Source organism: Hypanus sabinus, chromosome 2, assembly GCF_030144855.1.
Source record: "Hypanus sabinus isolate sHypSab1 chromosome 2, sHypSab1.hap1, whole genome shotgun sequence".
Taxonomy (NCBI): Eukaryota; Metazoa; Chordata; class Chondrichthyes; order Myliobatiformes; family Dasyatidae; genus Hypanus; species Hypanus sabinus.
Window position 1 is genome coordinate 7299599 of NC_082707.1, and position 19522 is coordinate 7319120.

The 19522-nt window shown below is 44.6% G+C and overlaps 1 protein-coding gene across 1 annotated transcript in view; it reads right to left on the bottom strand.

Moving 5' to 3' along the window:
* Positions 1-4568: 4568 nt before the first annotated feature.
* The window catches only part of LOC132406221 (probable cationic amino acid transporter), a 107677-nt gene continuing 92723 nt past the window's right edge, over positions 4569-19522 (bottom strand). Inside the window, exons 5-7 of the mRNA XM_059991570.1 lie at positions 11258-11466; positions 8630-9507; positions 4569-4882 (exon numbers count right to left, since the gene is read on the bottom strand). Coding sequence (XP_059847553.1) covers positions 4569-4882; positions 8630-9507; positions 11258-11466 — 1401 coding nt within the window. The remainder of the gene's footprint in view (positions 4883-8629; positions 9508-11257; positions 11467-19522) is intronic.

Consider the following 19522-nt stretch of genomic DNA (forward strand, 5'->3'; position numbering starts at 1 on the left):
TGGAACCACCTCTACTCTCTTTGAGCCTACATTTAGGAGATGGAGCATGAGGGGGACATAGTGCTGACCATTACACTGTGCTATGTTCTATGACCTTAAAAGATATCCTTAAGAAGGATGTTGCTCATGAATCAAACTGAGGAGTAAATTGTTTGGAGGGTCAAAGGGCCAACTCAGCCCTGCCCCCTCACTAAAAAAGAAAACCAAAGCGTAAGTTACGTCCGAAGATTCACAGTGCGGATCTTTGAGAGAGCGACACTAAAAGGGTTGGTCTCTTTCTTTCTGAAAGTGCAGTATCTCCTCAGTAAAGGCGTCCAGCAGAGCCATCTGCCCTCAATACTGCCAGAGATCTGTTGTCTAAGAGACTTTTGACCCACGGAGAAACAGGCCCTTCATCCACTGCGTCTCTGTCGAACATCCATTTACACTAATCCTATCCTCCTGTGCTCCTTTAATCGAAACACTGTTCTCCATGTGGGATTAATTAGAGCAGTTCCAACAACAGTGTATCACGCAATGCTCTCAGTCCCTAACATTTCACTTTCCAAGGAGCTCTTCACCTTGCACTCCCCTGCATTAGATGAGGAGGAATTTCTTTGCTACCGCCAGCTGTGAAGGGCAGATTGTTGGGTGCATTTAAGATGAATGTTGATAGGTTCCTGATTAGCCAGGGTGTGAAAGGTTATGGGAAGAAAGCAGGAGAATGGGGTTGAGGGGAAGATGAATTGGCCATGATGGAATGGAGGAGCTGAATCAATAGGCCAAATGGTCTAATTCTGCTCCAATGTCCTATGGTTTTATGCTCTAAACTCCATTTGTCTGGTTTTCACCCATTCACTCAGTCTGTCTCTATCCTATTGTAGAACACAGTGCCCTTATCAGAGCCTTCTACATACTTTAACAGTATCAGCAAACTCCAGAAAACCAGGCTAATACCCAGAAAATGTAAATACACATCCATTCAAATAAAGTTTGGAACGCCAGACCATAAGGCATAGGAACATAATTCGGCCATTTATCCTTCTCAACCCCATTCTCCTGCCTTCTTCCCGTAACCTTTGACACTCTAACTAATCAGAACCTATCAACCTCTTCTTTAAATGTACCCAATGACTTGGCCTCCACAACCATCTGTGGCAATGAATTCGACAGATTCACTACCTTCTGGCTAAAGAAATTCCTCCTCATGTCTGGTCTAAGTGGATGTCCCTTTATTTGAAGTATCTGCTCTCCGGTCCTAGACTCCGACACAATAGGAAAAATCCTCTCCATGTCCACTCTGTCTAGGCCTTTCAATATTTGATAGGTTTCAATGAGATCCTCCATCATTCTTCTAAAGTCATTGTACAGGCCCAGAGTCATCAAGCACTCATATATTAACCCTTTCATTCCTGGGATCAGTCTGGACCCTCTCCAATGCCAGCACATCCTGTCTTAGATAAGGAGCCCAAAACTGCTCTCAATACTCCAAGTGCAATCCAGTCAGTGCCTTAGAAAACCTCAGCATTATATCCTTTCTTTTATATTCTGGTCCTCTCAAAATTAATGCTAGTATTGAATTTGCCTTCTTTGCCACCAACTTAACCTGCAAGTTGATCCTTAGGGAATTCTGCACAAGGACTCCCAAGTCCTTTTGCATCTGCCACATATCTTCGAAACAATCAAATATCTCTGTAGTTCAGCGAAAAAATAGAATGGTTCTGATTGATGTAAAATATTCTCTCTAACCATTCTTCTTGTTCCCCTCTTTTCCCTTATTCCAGTGCCCCCATCACCTCTTGTCTTTCCCCTCCTCTGCTCTCTACATCTCTATAGATACACAGTGACTGGTTATCTCATGGCCTGGTAAGGAAACAATCATGTCCACAGAAGTAATGTTTTAAAAATAGACACACGGATCTTCAGCTGAGTGATTTATATGAAACACAGGAAATGAGATCATTGGACTCCCTGTATCCTCACTCTAAAGGAAATCAAGTGTTGCACAGGATGCAGAGGCCATGTATACTCCTTAGATACCAGAGAACTAAAAACGTGCCAGCTGCATATCATTCAGTCTCAGAAATAAATTATCATTATGCAAACAAAGAAGGCATGACAGCAGTTACATTTCACTAAGAGTTTGAGCAGATTTTCTATGTTCTCAAAGACTCCAGATGTACCATGGAGAGCATTCTAACTGGATGTGTCACTGTCTGCAATGGAGTGGCCACTGCACAGGACTGAAAAAAAGCTACAGAAAATTGCAAACTCAGCCAGCTCCATCATAGGCACCAGCCAGGTCCCCAGTACTGAGGACATCTTCAAAAAGTGATGTCTCAAAAAGGCAACATCTATAATTAAGGACCCCCATCACCCAGGACATGCCCTCTTCTCATTGTTACCATCATGGAGAAGGCTCAGGAACAGCTTCTTCCCCTCCACCATCAGATCTCTGGATGGACAATGAACCCATGAACCTCAATATTCATCAATTTTTTTGATCTCTTTAAAAACTATTAATGGATGGCCTGCCCCAATCGGCACTGAACTGGTTCCGTGGCTCTGGACTCACTTTTGGGGACTCTACAGTCCCTCTGCTGTCTGCTATTTGTTTACTTTTTTATTGTTTATATAATTTCCTTTTGTCACATATTTGAAGGTCTTTGTATTGCGTTTTTTTTAAATTGGTTTAATGTGTTTCTTTCGATTGTGGCTCTCTGCAAAAAGACAAATCTCTAGATTGTATACAGTATGCACACTTTGATAACAAATGTACTTTAAACCATCCAATTCCCAAACATTTCTGATCAGAATGTCCATCACCTCCCACAGTACTCACAGACTAATCACAAACACAAGACATTCTGAAGATGCTGGAAACCCAGAGTAACGCACCCAAAATACTGGAGGAATTCAACAAGTCAGGCAGCATCTGTGGAGAGAAATAAAGAGTTGATATTTTGGGCTGAGTCTGTTCTTCAGGACTCATGAAAGACTGATGAAGATATATGGCCAGAAACATCAACTCTTTATTCCTCTTCGTTGATGATGCCTAACCCATTGAGGTCCTCCAGCATTGTGTGTGTGTGTGTTACTCTCAGACTAATGCACTCCAGGTTCCTTAAGGTTGTCATAGCCAAAGGCATTAGTGGGGATAAGCTCCCACTGCCTATTAAACGCTCCCAATGGTGTGTGACTCAAATAGCCTCTGACAACCAGGTCCAGCTCCTGGCCTTTGTGTGTGGCTTAGATACTAAACACAGCAGAACAGTTTCTACTGACAGGAGAAGGGGTAAAGGCAGGTTACTAGCACCTTAAAACCAGTTGCTTCTGGCAGATAGGGTTCCTCAGTTGTGGTTGGCAGCTCATCTAGTAGAAGGAAAACTCTGATCTCAAACCTCTGCTGCCTTGCGGCTCTACCCACTCATGGGGAAGGCTTGGGGATTAAACCCCGAAGGAAAAGTGTGGAGCTGGAGTCCCGAAGGCAGTGCCACACTGACTGGCAGCTCCTGCGATGTATAGGTCTCTGCCATTCCTTTGGATTCATCAGCTGCGTGGAGGGCTGCTTGGGCAAAGACGCGCTCTCCATAACGCACTGCCCTGGCTCGTGTAGCACGTGGACAGCTGGGATGCAACATCAGTGGACCCTGACCAACAGAGGGGCCTCAATGCGCTCCAATGTTCCTCCTGAACTCCTTTGTAAATGTGGTCACCTTAGTCACTTTATTCATATTACACCTTGCTATAAAGTGTCAGATCAAAAGCATTTACCTTGAGTTAATGATTCTTTGGGTACCTGTTAAATGTATTGTAAATTCCTGCATGGCTTTTCACAAACACAAAGCATCTTGGCCTATGGAGGTCATTGGGAAACATCTCATTTGTTTCTTTTTATTTGGAGATACAGCACGGTTACAGTCTCTTCTGGCCCAACAGGCCCACAGTGCCCTATGACCTGTACACCTTTGAAATGAGGGAGGAAACCAGAGCATCTGGAGGAACTCCTGTGTCACAGGGAGAAAGAAGAAACTCCTTACAGGCAGCTGCAGGAACTGAACCCGCATCACTGGTTCTGTAGTTTAACCCGCATCCTTCTTGCTGGCCTCCCTATCTCTACGAAACATACTGTGAAATACATCACCTGGTGTTATTGACCAACACAGCCTGAAGATTGTGCAGGGCAGCCGACAATTGTCACCACACTTCCGGCACCAACCTAGCAAGTCCACAACTCACAAACACTAACCCATAAGCTTTGGAAAGTGGGAGGGAACCACAGCATCTGGAGGAAACCCAAGTGGTCACAGGGAGAAAGTACAAACTCCTTGCAGGCAGCAAAGGGAATTGAACCAGGGTAACTGGTGCTGTAATAGAGAAGTCATTGCAATCAGCCACACTTCTAGTCAGTGCATGTTTGTGCCAAGTATTTATTCATGAAAATGGGGCCCCTTTAATATGCTAACAGAGTGAAGGTAAGGGCAGGAATCTCCAATGAACCGCATATTGCCTTTTTGAATGCCATACCACAGCATGATGAGAGATCACATCCATGATGCTAGCCCAAGGGTCTGAGGGGTCAGTACCTCCTATTCAGGGGAATAGTCAAGCTCGTCATTTGCAATCAGCGCCTCTGAAGTCTTGCCATGCTTCCCTTTGCCTTTGGCTTTGCTGCCGTAGGTCCTGTGATTGCCCACAATGTCCGGCATCGCCTGCTGGGACTGGTAGCCCCTCGGCTCGGCTGCGGGCCATGCCTCCTGCCACTGGTTGTCCTCCTCCTCGGGGTATGGGAAGCTGTCGTCCACGTCATAGCGCTGATACGTGCTCTGGCTCAGAGCCTCCTGCCGCGCACCGATCTCCAGGCTGCTGTTCCAGATCCCATATCCGAAATAAATGAGAAAGCCTAGGGAAGAGAGAGTACAGCCATCAGCCAAAAGCAGACTGGGTAACCGCCACGTACGTGTTGAACAAGACTGGTATGATACCCACACTTGGAGTATTGTGAACAGGTTTGGCTGTCTTACGACGTGATGGCATTGGAGACAGTCCAGAGAAGGTTCATGAGAATGATTCCAGAAATGAAAGTGTTAACACATGAAGAACATTTGATGGCTCTGGGACTGCACCTGCTGGAGTATTGAAGGATGGGGGGGGGGGGGGGATCTCACTTAAACCTATCAAATATTCAAAGGCCGAGATGGAATGCATGTGGAAGTGGTATTTCCTAAAGTGGGTGAGTCTAGGACCAGAGGCCTCAGATCATCCCTTTAGAACAGAGGTGAGTAGTATTTTCTTTAGCGAGACAGTGGTAAATCTGTAGAATTCATTGCCATGGATGGCTGTGGAAGTTAAGTCTTTGAGTATATTCAAAGTAAGTGTTTCTAAGGTTACAGTGAGAAGGCAGGAGAATGGTGTATGAGAGGGATAATAAAGGAACCCTCAGGAGGCCATGATCCTAATATGACTGAATTTATACTGCAGTTCGAGAGGGAGAAGCATAACTTACTTGCATCAGTATCTCAGTGGAATAAAGAGAATTACAGAGGCATGAGAGAGCAGCTTGCCCAGGTGGATTGGAGGGGGATACTGGTGGGGATGATGGCAGAGCAGAAATGGCTGAAGTTTCTGGGAATAGTTTACAAGACACAGGATAAATATGTCCCACAGAGAAAGAAGTTCTCATATAGCAGGGATAGGCAACCTTGGCCGACAAAGGAAGTTAGGGATTGCATAAAAGACAAGGAAAGGTAATATAAGGTCTCAAAAGTGAGTGAAAAGTTAGATGATTGGGAAGCTTTTAAAATACTATAAAAGGCAACTAAAAAGCTATAAGAAGGGAAAAGATGAACTATGAGGGCAAACTAGCCAATAATACAAAGTAGGATACTAACATTTTTTAAGTTATATAAAAAGTAAAAGGTAGGTGAGGGTTGATATTGGACCACTAGAAAATGATGCTGATGAGGTAGTTATGGGGGACAAGGGAATGGCAGATGAACTTAATGGATACTTTGCATCCATCTTTACTGTGGAAGATGCTAGCAGTGTGGCAGAGGTCCATCAGTGTCAGGGAGCAGGAATGGGTGCCAGTGCTATTACGAAGGTAAACGTGCTAAGCAAACTCAAAGATCTTAAGGTGGATAAGTCACCTGGGCCAGATGGACTACATCCCAGAATACTGAGGGATGATGCTGAAGATATAACAGATGCATTGGTCATGATCTTTCAAGAATCACTTGATTCTGGCATGGTCCTGGAGGACTGGAAGATTGCAAATGTCACTGCACTCTTTAAAAGGGAGGAAGGCAAAAGAAGGGAAATTATAGGCCAGTCAGCCTAATCTCAGCAGGAGAGAAATGTTGGAGTCTATTACAGTTTTGAGGATGAGGTTTCAGGGTACTAGGAGAGTAATGACAAAATAAGTCAAAGAGAGCATGGTTTCTATAAAGGGAAAGCTTGCCTGACAAATTTGTTGTTCTCTGAGAAAGTTACAAGCAGGATGGATAAAGAGGAGGCAGTGAATGTCATTTACTTGAATTTTCTGAAGGCAGTGCCTCACATGAGGCTGCTTAACAAGATAAAATCCTGTGGTACTACAGGAAAGATACTGACATGGATAGAGGATTGGCTGACAGGCAGGAGGCAGCGAGTGGGAAAAAGGGCCTTTTCTGGTTGGCTGCTGGTGACTAGTGGTGTTCCTCAGGGTTCAGTATTGGGACCACTGCTTTTCACATTGTTTGTCAGTGATTTGGATCATGGAATTGATGGATTTGTGGCAAAGTCTGTGAAAGATACAAAGATAGGTGGTAGGGTAGGTAGTGCTGAGGAAGTAATGTGATTCTAGCGGGACTTAGACAAATTGGAAGAATGGGCTAAAAAGTGGTAAATGGAATATAATGTTGGGAAATGTATGCTAACGTATTTTGGTGAGCGGATCAATAGTGTGGACTATTATCTCAATGGTGAGGAGGTTCAAACATCAAAAATGTAGAGAGACCTAGGAGTCCTTGTGCAAGGCTCCCAGGTTACTTTACAGGTTGAGTCTGTGGTAAAGAAAGCAATGCAATGTTGGCATTTATTTCAAGGGGAATAGAATATAAAAGCAAGGAGATAATGTTAAGCCTTTGTAGTCAGGCCACTTAGAGGATAGTCAACAGTTTTGGGTCCATATCTCAGAAAGGATGTGTTGTCATTGGAGAGAGTCCAGAGGAGGTTCACGAGGATGATTCTGGGAATGAAGGGGTTAACATATGAGGAGCATTTGGTAGCTTTGGGCCTGTACTTATGGGAATTTAGAAGAATATGGGAGATCTCAATGAAACCAACCGAATGTTGAAAGGACTAGATAGGATAGACATGGAGAGGATGATTCCTATGGTGGGGGTATAGAGAACTAAGGGGCACACCCTCAAATCTGAGGGGCCATCCTTTAGAACAGAGGTAAGGAGGATTTTTTTTAGCCAGAGAAAGGTTGAATAGCCTAGAACTTCATTCCCTGGTATATAGGAGAATGAGGGAAGATTTGATCAAGGTGCACAAAAGTATAGGGAATATAGATAGGGTAAATGCGAGCAGGCTTTTTCCACTGAGGTTGGGTAAGACTAGAGCTAGAGGCTGTGGGTTAAGGGTGAAAAATGAAATGTTTAAGGAGAAAATGAGGGGAAACATCTTCACTCAGAGGGTGATTTGAGTGTGGAACGAGCTGCCAGTGGAAGTGGTGGATATGGGTTCGATTGAATATTTAAGAGAAATTTGGATAGGTACATGGATGGGAGGGGAATGGAGGGCTGTGGTCCAGGTGCAGGTTATTGGGACTAGGCAGATAAATGGTTCAACATGGACTAGATGGGCCAAGTGGTCTGTAATGTGCTGTCATGTTCTAAGATTGTCTGGTACAACCTTAGCTGTTTTCCCATTGTTGTTGGATTTGTGACTGAGTCAGCAGTTCTGAGAAGGCATTGATATTTCCTTGACCTCTACGGCTTGCTGTAACTAGTCCCCAGTGAATTTATTATTATTGCACTTGTTATAGAATCACACAGTTCAGTGTAATGCCGTTCATGGTTGAGTAGTCTGCCTTCTCACTGCACTACAGAGACGTAAGCCCGGGACAGTCATGAGCATGTTGATGCTGCCTTTTGAAAGTAATTGGAGCCCCCTTGGACAGGCAAGACAAAGAGCACAGAACTGGGAATGGTACAGCCTTTACAGTACAGGCCTTTTGGTCCACAATGTTGTGCCGATGTTTTAACTTACGCCAAGGTCAATCCAGGCCGTCCCTCTTACATAGCCCTCCATTTTCCTATCTCCATGTGCCTATCTAACAGTCTCTTCAATGTCTCTAATTCACCACCTCTGGATTCGTGCACCCACCGCAGCTCATGTAAAAAGCTTACCTCTGATATCCCCTCCCCCCCACAAAACTTTCCTCCAATTTCCTTACAATTATGTCCCCTCACATTAGCTATTTTTGCCCTGGGAAAAAGTCGTTGGCACTCTTATCGCCTTGTACATCTCCATCTTTTCCCCTCTCATCCTTTATTGCTCCAAAGAGAAAAGCCCAAGCTCACTCAGCGTATCCTCACCAAGAGAAGTGTAGACCATTCAACCGAAAGAACCACCCGAGCAAGGCGTTTCGTTTTGCACTTACCTACAAAGCACCAAACGGCAAAGCGGATCCAAGTGATGCTGGAGAGCTTCAGCATGAGGTACATATTTACCAACATGGCAAAGGCAGGCACAAAGGGGACACAGGGCGCCATGTACGGCAGCTTCTTGGGGTTTTCAGGCTGCTGGAGGATGATGAATACCAGGGAGCAGATAAGCAAGACCATCAGGATGACCAGGAGGAGAGCCCACCAGGTCTGCTGGTAAACGTACTCCTCCCCGAAGATGATGAATGAGCAGAAGACGAATGTCAGGATGAAGAGCAGTAGCACGCAAGTGGTGACAGTGCGGCCGGTGATGGAGGTGGGGCGGTCCATTTTGCCGGGCAGCCCAAGGCGAATCCTCATGGTGTAGTACCGGGGTCCAATCAGCTTCTTCAGCTTTATCAGGTAGATGTTCTCCGAGGTGTCTGCCTCAATGCCCGAGCTCATGTCCACGGTGCCGTAATTAGGGTGATTCACACCATAGCTGGACTTGTCCGCCTTCCCGATCAGCATCTCGTTGTCCCCCAAGGATGGCAGGTTCTTGGCGCCACACGTGTTCTTGTCGAGGCCCGTGTAGTCCTCACCCTCGCTGATGGGGGAGGCAGCCTCCTTCTCACACTCGGCTAGGACTCCCTCCTTCTTCTTGGTGCCCTCCTCTGACAGGAACTTAACGAAGCCGTCGATGTCACTCTCGGGCTGGTAACGAAGCAACAGGACGCACACCGACACCAGGGTGTAGGCCAACAGTGTCCCAATGGACATCATCTCAATGAGGTCCCGCAGGCTGACCAGCAAAGAGAGCAGCCCTGCCAGGAATCCCGAGACAATGCAGGCCACGACTGGCGTCTCTGTGTAGGCACTGATATGAGCTAAAAACCTGGAGAGGGACATCCAACAACAGCAAACTTTTAGAATTACACAGAACAAGGTTGAATTTTTATATACAAATAAATGAAAGGGTTAATGGATGAGGAGTGTTTAGTAGCTCTGTGCCTGTATTCACTGCAGTTTAGAAGGATGAGGGGGATCTAATTGAAACCTATTGAATATTGAAAGGCCTGGATCGAGTTCATGTGGAGAAGACGTTTCCTTTCATCGGGGTGTCTTGGACTAGAAGGTACAATCTTAGAATAAAGGAACATTCCTTTAGAACAGAGTTGAGGAGGAATTTCTTTAGTCAGAGGGTGGTGAACCTGTGGAATTCATTGCCACAGACAATTGTGGAAGCCAAGGCATTGGATATATTTAAAGCAGAGGTTCATAGATTCTCATTTAGTCAGGCCATCAAAGGTTACAGGAGAATGGGGCTGAGAACGATAATAAATCAGCCATGATGAAATGGTGGAGCAGACTCGATGGGCTGGATGCCTTAATTCTGCTCCTATGTCTTATGGTCGTATAGCAGTGAAACTCCTGTGGGGTAATCTTAAGAGCAAGGAGCTGCAATACCCAAGGGCAGTGAGATTGTTGTGAGGGGAGGACTCATGGGGCAATGTGGAAAAGATGAGAATATAAACATCATTCTTTTTGATGGGACCCAGTGAGTTACTCAATGTGTTAAGAACTGTATTATTACTTTCTTTAAAACCAGTGGAGTGGAATGGTATACTTCTACAGTAAGTGAACGGCTTCCTTACCCAAACTGGTCCCTCCCTCTCCAATAGCAGAAGAATGCACCATGCCCTTGTGGTAAGTGCACCTGGCTTTAGTGTGTCCCCTCAGTATGTACCCCTAGAACCTTGAATGTGCTGGTTGGCAGAATTCCTCCATGGATATCTTGACTTGCTGGCAGAAAAACAAGCTTCAGGCAGACAAAAGAGTGTCTTTCACCACGCTGATGATCTGCCAGAAGCACTCAATGCAAATCTGTGTGTGGGCATGTGTCTCTGGGAATAGCCCGTCGATCAGAGAGTCCTCTGTCTCACAGCTGCTTGGGATAAACCGTAACATCTTTCTACACACCATCTTCACAAACTCATAGCTTGCGTCTCGTCCCAGCTACAGTTATCCCATGAGCAGCCTGCAATGGGAGTGATAGTCCGAGCATGAGGAAGGGTCTGAGTAGGAGGGTTCCTCTCACTGTCAGCTGGGAAGGTCATGGTGACTGTTGGTGAGGTCTGGTGAGGCATTCTGCCAGAACTGATTGAGGTTTATCAGATTATGACACAGAGATAGAGTAGACAGACAGTATCTTTTTCCCAGGGTTGAGATGTCTAATGCCAGAGGGAATGCATTTAAGGTGGGGGGGGGGGGGGGGAATTACAAAGGAGATGCGAGGGGCAAGTTTTTTTACACGGTGGTATGTACTTGGAATGTGCTGCCTAGGGTGGTAGTAGAGGCAGATACATTAGGAGCGTTTAAGAGATGTGTAGATAAGTATGTGAATGTGTGGAAAATGGAAAGCTATGGACATTGTCTAGACAGAAGGAATTCACTTGATTACTAACTTATTTGGGTTGGTACAACATAGTGGGCTGAAGGGCCTCTTCCTGTGCTGTACTGTTTTATGTTCTATGTTCTTCGATAGCCTAGGTAGTTGGCCAACTCAATCTATGCAGCTGTTTCTGCACACCTCTCTATCTCACGCTATCAACACGGTCTTCTATTCCTTCCAGAGAGTCACCAACCTGAAGAGTAGACCATCATCTGCCATAGCATAGATGACTCTTGGCATCGGGAAGAGTGAACCCAACAGACTGACGGTCAATCCCGCCACCGATCCGATGGCCACAATGTACTTGGCTGCATGAAACCCGTGAAGAACAAACATCTCCATCAGTGGCGACTCTGTGTCGATGGCATAATAAGGCACCATCAGCGTCAGGATTACACTGACCTAGTGCAGGAAGGAGACACCCAGATGACTGTCAATGAAATGGTACGTTTACTCAGTTCAGACCACAAGGAATTAGAAAGTCTTTTGAACCCCACAACCATTGCTTCTGATTTGATTCCAACTCCTTCCATTATTGACAAAGATAGAGAAAATGACATTGGGGAACCATGGCAACATGTTGCAGGCAGCTTACAAAAATTCTAAATGTATTTTCAAAGACTCTTCATCTCATGTTCTCAATATTTATAGTTTACTTATTTATTATTATTTGTTTTTGTATTTACAGTTTGTTGCCTTTTGCACATTGTCCATCCTTTTGGGGCAGTTTTTCATTGTGTTTTTTGTATTCAATGTGAATATTCACAAAAAAATACTCCCAGGTTTGGATATGGCAACTAATATATACTTTGATAATCAATTTACTATTTAAGCTTGAAACATTGAAAAATATAGTGAAAAATGCATTGTTGGGGTTGAGGTTGTGCTGAGTGCTTCCCACAAGTATTGCCAAACCTCCAACAGCAGTATAGCATGCCCACCACTCAAACTTCTTTTGACCGTAGGAGGAAACTGGAGCACCTGAATTAAACCCACGTGGTCATGGGGAGAACATATAAATTTATGGACAATGGTGGGGATTGACCCTCATTGATGATCACGAGTGTTCCGATGCAATTGCACTAGCCACTGCACTACTGTGCCCCCCCCCCCAACTATGATAGTGTTGCATTCTGGGAAGATAAATGAGGGTAGGACTTCCACAGGTGGAGACCTGGTGGAGGGGGTGTTGCAGTACAGGGAAGCCTAGGTATTTACATGGTTCGTGTGTAGACAGGGTGGTGAAGATGGCTTCTAGCATTTATTTACTTATTTCGAAATACAACACAGAACAGGCCCCTCTGAGCCACATCACCCAGCAACCCACCTATTTAACCCTAGCCTAATCACAGGATAATTTCTAATGGCCAATTAACCTACTAACCAGTATGTCTTTGGACTGTGGATGAAGTTGGAACACCTGGACAAAACCTACACAGTTCATCTGGAGGAGATGCAAACTCCTTACAGAGAGCACCTGAACTGAGCTCCAAACCCCGACTCCCAGGACTATAATAGCTTTGCACTAACCACTGTGGCATTCTAAAGGGCATTAAGACATGTTGGCCTTCATCAGTACGAGAGTTGGGGTGTTAGGTTGCATTGTACAAGACACTGATGAGACTACTGAAGGTTTGATCATCCGGCTACAGGAGGAAGGACATGAGACTGGGAAGGTTGCAGAGAATGTGGCCGGAACACAGAGGACTGAGTTGTGAAGAGGTTGGCACTTCTTCACTGAAGAGTAGGAAACTCATGGGTGATCTTACAGAAGGGTACAAGATTATAAGGGGCATAGATGGGATGAATTTATTTATTTATTTTTAATTTAATTTATTTTCATTTAGAGATATACTGCAGAATAGGCATTTTGGCCCAACTCACTAAATTAACCCTAGTCTAATCACAGGGCAATGACCAATCAACTTACTAACCATATGTTTTCAGTCAGTGGGAGGAAACTGGAGCACCCAGAGGAAACCCACATGGTCATGGGGAGAAAGTATAAACTCCTTTCAGACTGTGCCAGAATTGAACTCCAAGCTTTGATGCCCCAAGTGTTAATAGTGTTCTACTAACCGCTATGCTAACAAACACATATTGGGAAGAATTAACAGTGAGAGAAAAGTGCAAGATGCATGGGATCAATTTTGGTTGTATGTTTATTTAAACTTAAATTAGAATTTTTTTTCTGTTTCTAAGTCTTATTTGATTTCCTGTCATGGGATGGTTGTGTAAATATGCTCTACAGTATCTGCTCTATGATACACTGTGCTGCTTTGTAAAATAAGAATAAACAATAAAAATTTGAATAATAAAAAAGCTCAGGTTGAAGGTGAGAGGGAAGAGAATTACCAGGAACCTGAGGGGTGGTGTTTTCGCACTGAGGGTGGTCCAGAGGAAGTGATGAAAGCAGGTACATAAGCAGCATTTAAAGGATGGTTTAAGTGCATGGATAGGAAAGGTTAAGAGGGATATGGACTAAACATGAGCAAATGGAACAAGCTTAGAACTTTAGTCAGCACGGACTGGTTGTACTGAAGGGCCCATTTATGTGTTATGGCTCTGTGACTCATTGTGGGGAAATGTCATGTCCAGAGAGTTAGACTGGCAGAGTACTGTTGGATCTGACTGTTTAATTCTTATTAGACTGTTTAACTGTTCTTTTCTTTGCAGTTTAACAATTAATTATCTGCTTGTATTTGATATAATTACTTCCACACAGGTAACTGTTACTTTGCTTCCTAGTGGTCACAGTATGTATATACGGTTGTTCGATGTGCATCCTAGTGTTTATATTGGTTACACTAGTATTATTCCAGAAGCTTCTCTTGGTGTTGTATTATTTGAAAAAGAGCATTCTTATTACCTGACTGTTATCTACAAACTTGTGTGGAATTATCCTTATCAATGTAGTCCAAGAGTTGAACATGAGGCCAGCATCATCTTAGTCATCTTAGTTCTGTTGTCCCTCCTGTAGTGTATGACAGTGTCTCCATAAAATCATTCAATGTCTACCCCAACCAGAAGTCCTGGATGAACCAGTCTCCTGAGGGCAAGATCAGAGGCTTTGGAGTCTGGCAACCAAGTAAGAAGTCCAGGTATGAACTCTGGAAAGCCATCTCACAGGAGAAGTGGCAATTCTGGATTAAACTCGAAGCAATGAAGGACGCTTGATAGCCAGGGCAGGGCTTGAACACCATCACCTCCTACATAGAGTAACGAAGCGACATAGGTGACACCAGAGCTTTGCTCCCAGATCAGCTCAACGCCTTCTATACTCACTTTGACCATCAAAGCATGGAGGATCCATCACAAACTCCCACAGCCCCCAAGGACCTATGGTTTCAGTTTCTGAGTCCAATGTCAGAGCATCGTTCAGGAAAGCGAACCCATGGAAAGCAATTGTCTCAGATGGGGCTCCTGACTAATACTAAAGACCTGTGCTGACAAACTGGTTGGAGTGTTCATCAACATCTTTAACCTTTCACTTTGCACCTGTTTCAAGCAGGTTTCAATTATACCCATATCTAAGAAAAATGTGGTAACCTGCCTCAATGACTGTCATCCAATACACTAATATCATCCAATGTGATGAAGAGTTTTGAGAGGTTGGTGATGAAACACATCAACTCCTGCCTGAGAAGCGACTTGGATCCACTCCAACTTGCCAACCCTCACAACAGGTCCACTGCAAATGCCATTTAATTGGCTGTTCATACAAAACCTAGAATATCTGGACAGCCAAGCTACACACATCAGGATGCCCTTTATTGACTATGGCTCAATATTCAATACCATCATCCCCTCAAAACTAATCAAAAAGCTTCAAGACCTTGGCCTCAAGAACTACCTGTGCAATAGGACCTTCAATTTCCTCATTTGCAGACCCCAGTCATTTTGGACTAGCAACAACATCGCTTCCACAATCTCCATTACACAGGTGCACCGCAAGACTGTGTGCTTAGCCCCCTGCTCTACTCGCTTTGCACTTACAGTGGTATGTGTGGCTAAGCACAGCTCCAATGTCATGTTTAAGTCTATGGACGGCACCACTGTCACAGGCCGAATAAAAGGTGGTGACAAATCAGCATACAGGAGAGAAATTGAGTCACAGAACACTACAATGCAGAAAAAGGCCCTTCATCCCATCTAGTCCATGCTGAAATGTTTATCTGCCTAGTCCCATCAACCTGTAGCCAGTCATCCATCTACTCTCCCTGTACTTTTAATAAAAAAAGTTCAAGTTGGTGTTTATTTGTCATTCAACCATACGTGAATACAGCCAAACAAAACAGCGTTCCTCTGGGGCCAAGGTGCAAAACATAGTACCAACAGTCATACTCAGCACGAGGCACATATTATTTAGCAATAAACATGCAATCACATATAAAATATATAATGTTTTCAAAGTCTCAGACCAGGGATCTTAGTTATTTACTTAGCAACACAGCACAGGCCAACCCTTTGAGCCACATCACACCAACAACCCTGACAACCTTATTAACCCTAACCTAATCATGAGACAATTTACAAATATCAATTCACCTACACGGTACGTCTTTGGACTCTGAGCTGGAAACCGGAGGACCCAGAGAAAACCCATACATTCCACAGTGTAGATGTATAGAAACTCCTTACAGAACAGCAATGGAATTGAACTCCAAACTCCAGAACAATAGACAATAGGTGCAGGAGTAGGCCATTCAGCCCTTTGAGCCAGCTCCGCCATTCAACATGATCATGGCTGATCATCTACAATCAGTACCCTGTTCCTGCCTTCTCCCCATATCCCTTGACTCTGCTATCTTTAAGAGCTCTACCTAACTCTTTCATGAAAGCATCCAGAGAATTGGCCTCCACTGCCTTCTGAGGCAGAGCATTCCACGGATCAGCAACTCTCTGGGTGAAAAGGTTTTTCCTCAATTCCGTTCTAAATGGCCTACCCCTTATTTGTAAACTGTGGCCTCTGGTTGTGGACTCCCCCAACATCAGGAACATGTTTCCTGCCTCTAGCATGTCCAATCCCTTAATAATCTTATATGTTTCAATCAGATCCCCCTCATCCTTCTAAATTCCAGTGTATACAAGCCCAGTCACTCCAATCTTGCAACATCTGACAGTCCTGCCATCCTGGGAATTAACCTCGTGAACCTACGCTGCACTCCCTCAATAGTAAGATTGTCCTTCCTCAAATTTGGAGACCAGAACTGAACACAATACTCCAGGTGTGGTCTCACCAGGGCCCTGTACAGCTGCAGAAGGACCTCTTTGCTCCTACACTCAACTCCCCTTGTTATGAAGGCCAACATGCCATTAGCTTTCTTCACTGCCTGCTGTACCAGCATGCTTACTTTCAGTGATTGATGTACAAGAGCACCTAAATCTTGTTGTACTTCCCCTTTTCCTAACTTGACACCATTCAGATAGCAATCTGCCTTCCTGTTCTTGCCACCAAAGTGGATAACCTCACATTTATCCACATTAAACTGCATCTGCCATGCATATGCCCACTCACCCAACCTGTCCAAGTCACCCTGTATTCTCCTAACATCCTCCTCATATTTCACACTGCCACCCAACTTTGTGTCATCTGCAAATTTGCTAATGTTACTTTAAATCCCTTCATCTAAATCATTAATGTATATTGCAAATAGCTGCAGTCCCAGCACTGAGCCTTGCGGTACCCCACTAGTCACTGCCTGCCATTCTGAAAAGGACCCATTAATCCCTAATCTTTGTTTCCTGTCTGCCAACCAATTTTCTATCCATGTTAGTAACCTATCCCCAATACCATGTGCTCTAATTTTGCCCACTAATCTCCTATGTGGGACCTGATCAAAGGCTTTCTGAAAGTCCAGGTACACCACATCCACTGGCTCTCCTTTGTCCATTTTCATAGTTACATCCTCAAAAAATTCCAGAAGATTAGTCAAGCATGATTTCCCCTTTGTAAATCCACGTTGACTTGGACTGATCCTGTTCCTGCTATCCAAATATGCCGCAATTTCATCTTTTGTAATTGGCTCCAGCATCTTCCCCACCACTGATGTCAGGCTAACTGGTCCATAGCCGTGTTTTCTCTCTCCCTCCTTTCTTAAAAAGTGGATAACATTAGCTACCCTTCAATCCTCAGGAACTGATCCTGAATCTATAGAACATTGGAAAATGATTACCAATACATCCACGATTTCTAGAGCCACCTCCTTAAGTACCCTGGGATGCAGATCATCAGACCCTAGGGATTTATTAGCCTTCAGTCCCATCAGTCTACCCCCACACCATTTTCTGCCTAATGTGAATTTCCCTCAGTTCCTCCATTACTCTAGGTCCTCTGGCCACTATTACATCTGGGAGATTATCTGTGTCTTCCCTAGTGAAGACAGATCCAAGGTATCCAAAAGACGCAAACACCCCCCCCCCCCCCCGCTATAATAGCATCGCTCTAACCTCTACTGTTGCAGTAGTTGAAAGCAATCCAGCTTATCTTCTCCCAAGCGAACAAGTAGTCAGAATGACAGTTCAGCACAGACCAGATGGGCCAAAGGGTCTGTTTCTGTGCTGTATTGTTCAATGGCTCAATAACTCAATTATAGGGCTTCTAGCAGTCAGTTTAATGGTTTCCCTGTAGGCTATATGCAGATATTTCTGTTATCATTGTTTGCACATCGCTCTTTACCATCTGCCAGTATGAGAGTCTCCGGGCAACAGTCCAGGGAACAGATTGATGTAGGGTGCAGCGTGATTGAGGGAATAAGCGCAATGGAACTTTCAGCTGTAAAAGGCTGGGAGGCTCTTGACTGGAGAGCAAGAACCTCCTCTCTACCATTGCTCAGTTTTCCCCTCCATTCAAAGAAGATTAAAAACCTAGAACACTACAACACAATACAGGCCTTTCAGCCCACATTGCTGTGCCTTCCCTTGAATCTACTCTAAGATCAATGTAACCTTTCCTTTCTGGATCCTCTTCTTCTTAAGCCCATCACCTCGACAGCTGTTGGCCAGAGTCTGCTGTCCTGGATCAGTCTTTTATAGACAATAGACAATAGGTGCAGAAGTAGACCATTCGGCCCCTCGAGTCTGCACCGCCATTCTGAGATCATGGCTGATCATTCATTATCAATACCCAGTCCCTGCCTTGTCCCCATATCCCTTGATTCCCCTATCCATCAGATATCTATCCAGCTCCTTCTTGAAAGCATCCAGAGAATTGGCCTCCACCGTCTTCCGAGGCAGTGCATTCCACACCTCCACAACTCTCTGGGAGAAGAAGCTCTTCCTCAACTCTGTTTTAAATAACTGACCTCTTATTCTCAATCCATGCCCTCTGGTACTGGACTCTCCCAACATCTGGAACATATTTCCTGCCTCAATCCTATCAAATCCTTTAATTATCTTAAACGTTTCAATCAGATCCCCTCTCAATCTCCTCAATTCCAGCGTGTACAAGCCCAATCTCTCCAATCTCTCTGCATAAGACAGCCCTGCCATCCCAGGAATCAACCTAGTGAATCTACGCTGCACTTCCTCAATTGCCAGAATGTCCTTCCTTGAACCTGGAGACCAAAACTGTACACAATATTCCAGGTGTGGTCTCACCAGGGCCCTGTACAAATGCAAAAGAACATCCTTGCTCTTGTATTCAATTCTCCTTGTAACAAAGGCCAACATTCCATTTGCCCTCTTCACTGCCTGTTGCACTTGCTCATTCACCTTCATTGACTGGTGAACTAGGACTCCTAGGTCTCTTTGCATTTCTCCCTTACCTAACTCGACACCATTCAGACAATACTCTGCCCTCTTGTTCCAACTTCCAAAGTGGATAACTTCACATTTATTCACATTGAATGACATCTGCCAAGTATCTGCCCACTCACTCAGCCTATCCAAGTCTCCCTGTATTCTCCTAACGTCCTCTTCGCATGTCACACTGCCACCCAGTTTAGTATCGTCAGCAAATTTGCTGATATAGTTTTCAATGCCCTCATCTAAATCATTGACATAAATCGTAAAGAGCTGTGGTCCCAATACAGAGCCCTGTGGTACCCCACTAGTCACCTCCAGCCAGTCCAAGAAACACCCATTCACTGCTACCCTTTGCTTTCTATCTGCCAACCAGTTTTCTATCCATGTTGAAACCCTGCCCCCAATGCCATGAGCTTTGATTTTACTCACCAATCTCCTATGTGGCACCTTATCGAATGCTTTCTGAAAATCTAGGTACACAACATCTACTGGCTTACCCTCGTCTAACATTCTTGTTACACCCTCAAAAAACTCCAACAGATTAGTCAAGCATGATTTGCCCTTGGTAAATCCATGCTGGCTCGGCCTAATCCTATTTCTGCCATCTAGATGTGCCACTATTTCGTCCTTAATAATGGACTCAAGCATCTTCCCCACGACTGACGCTAGGCTAACAGGGCGATAGTTCTCCGTTTTCTCCTTCCCTCCCTTC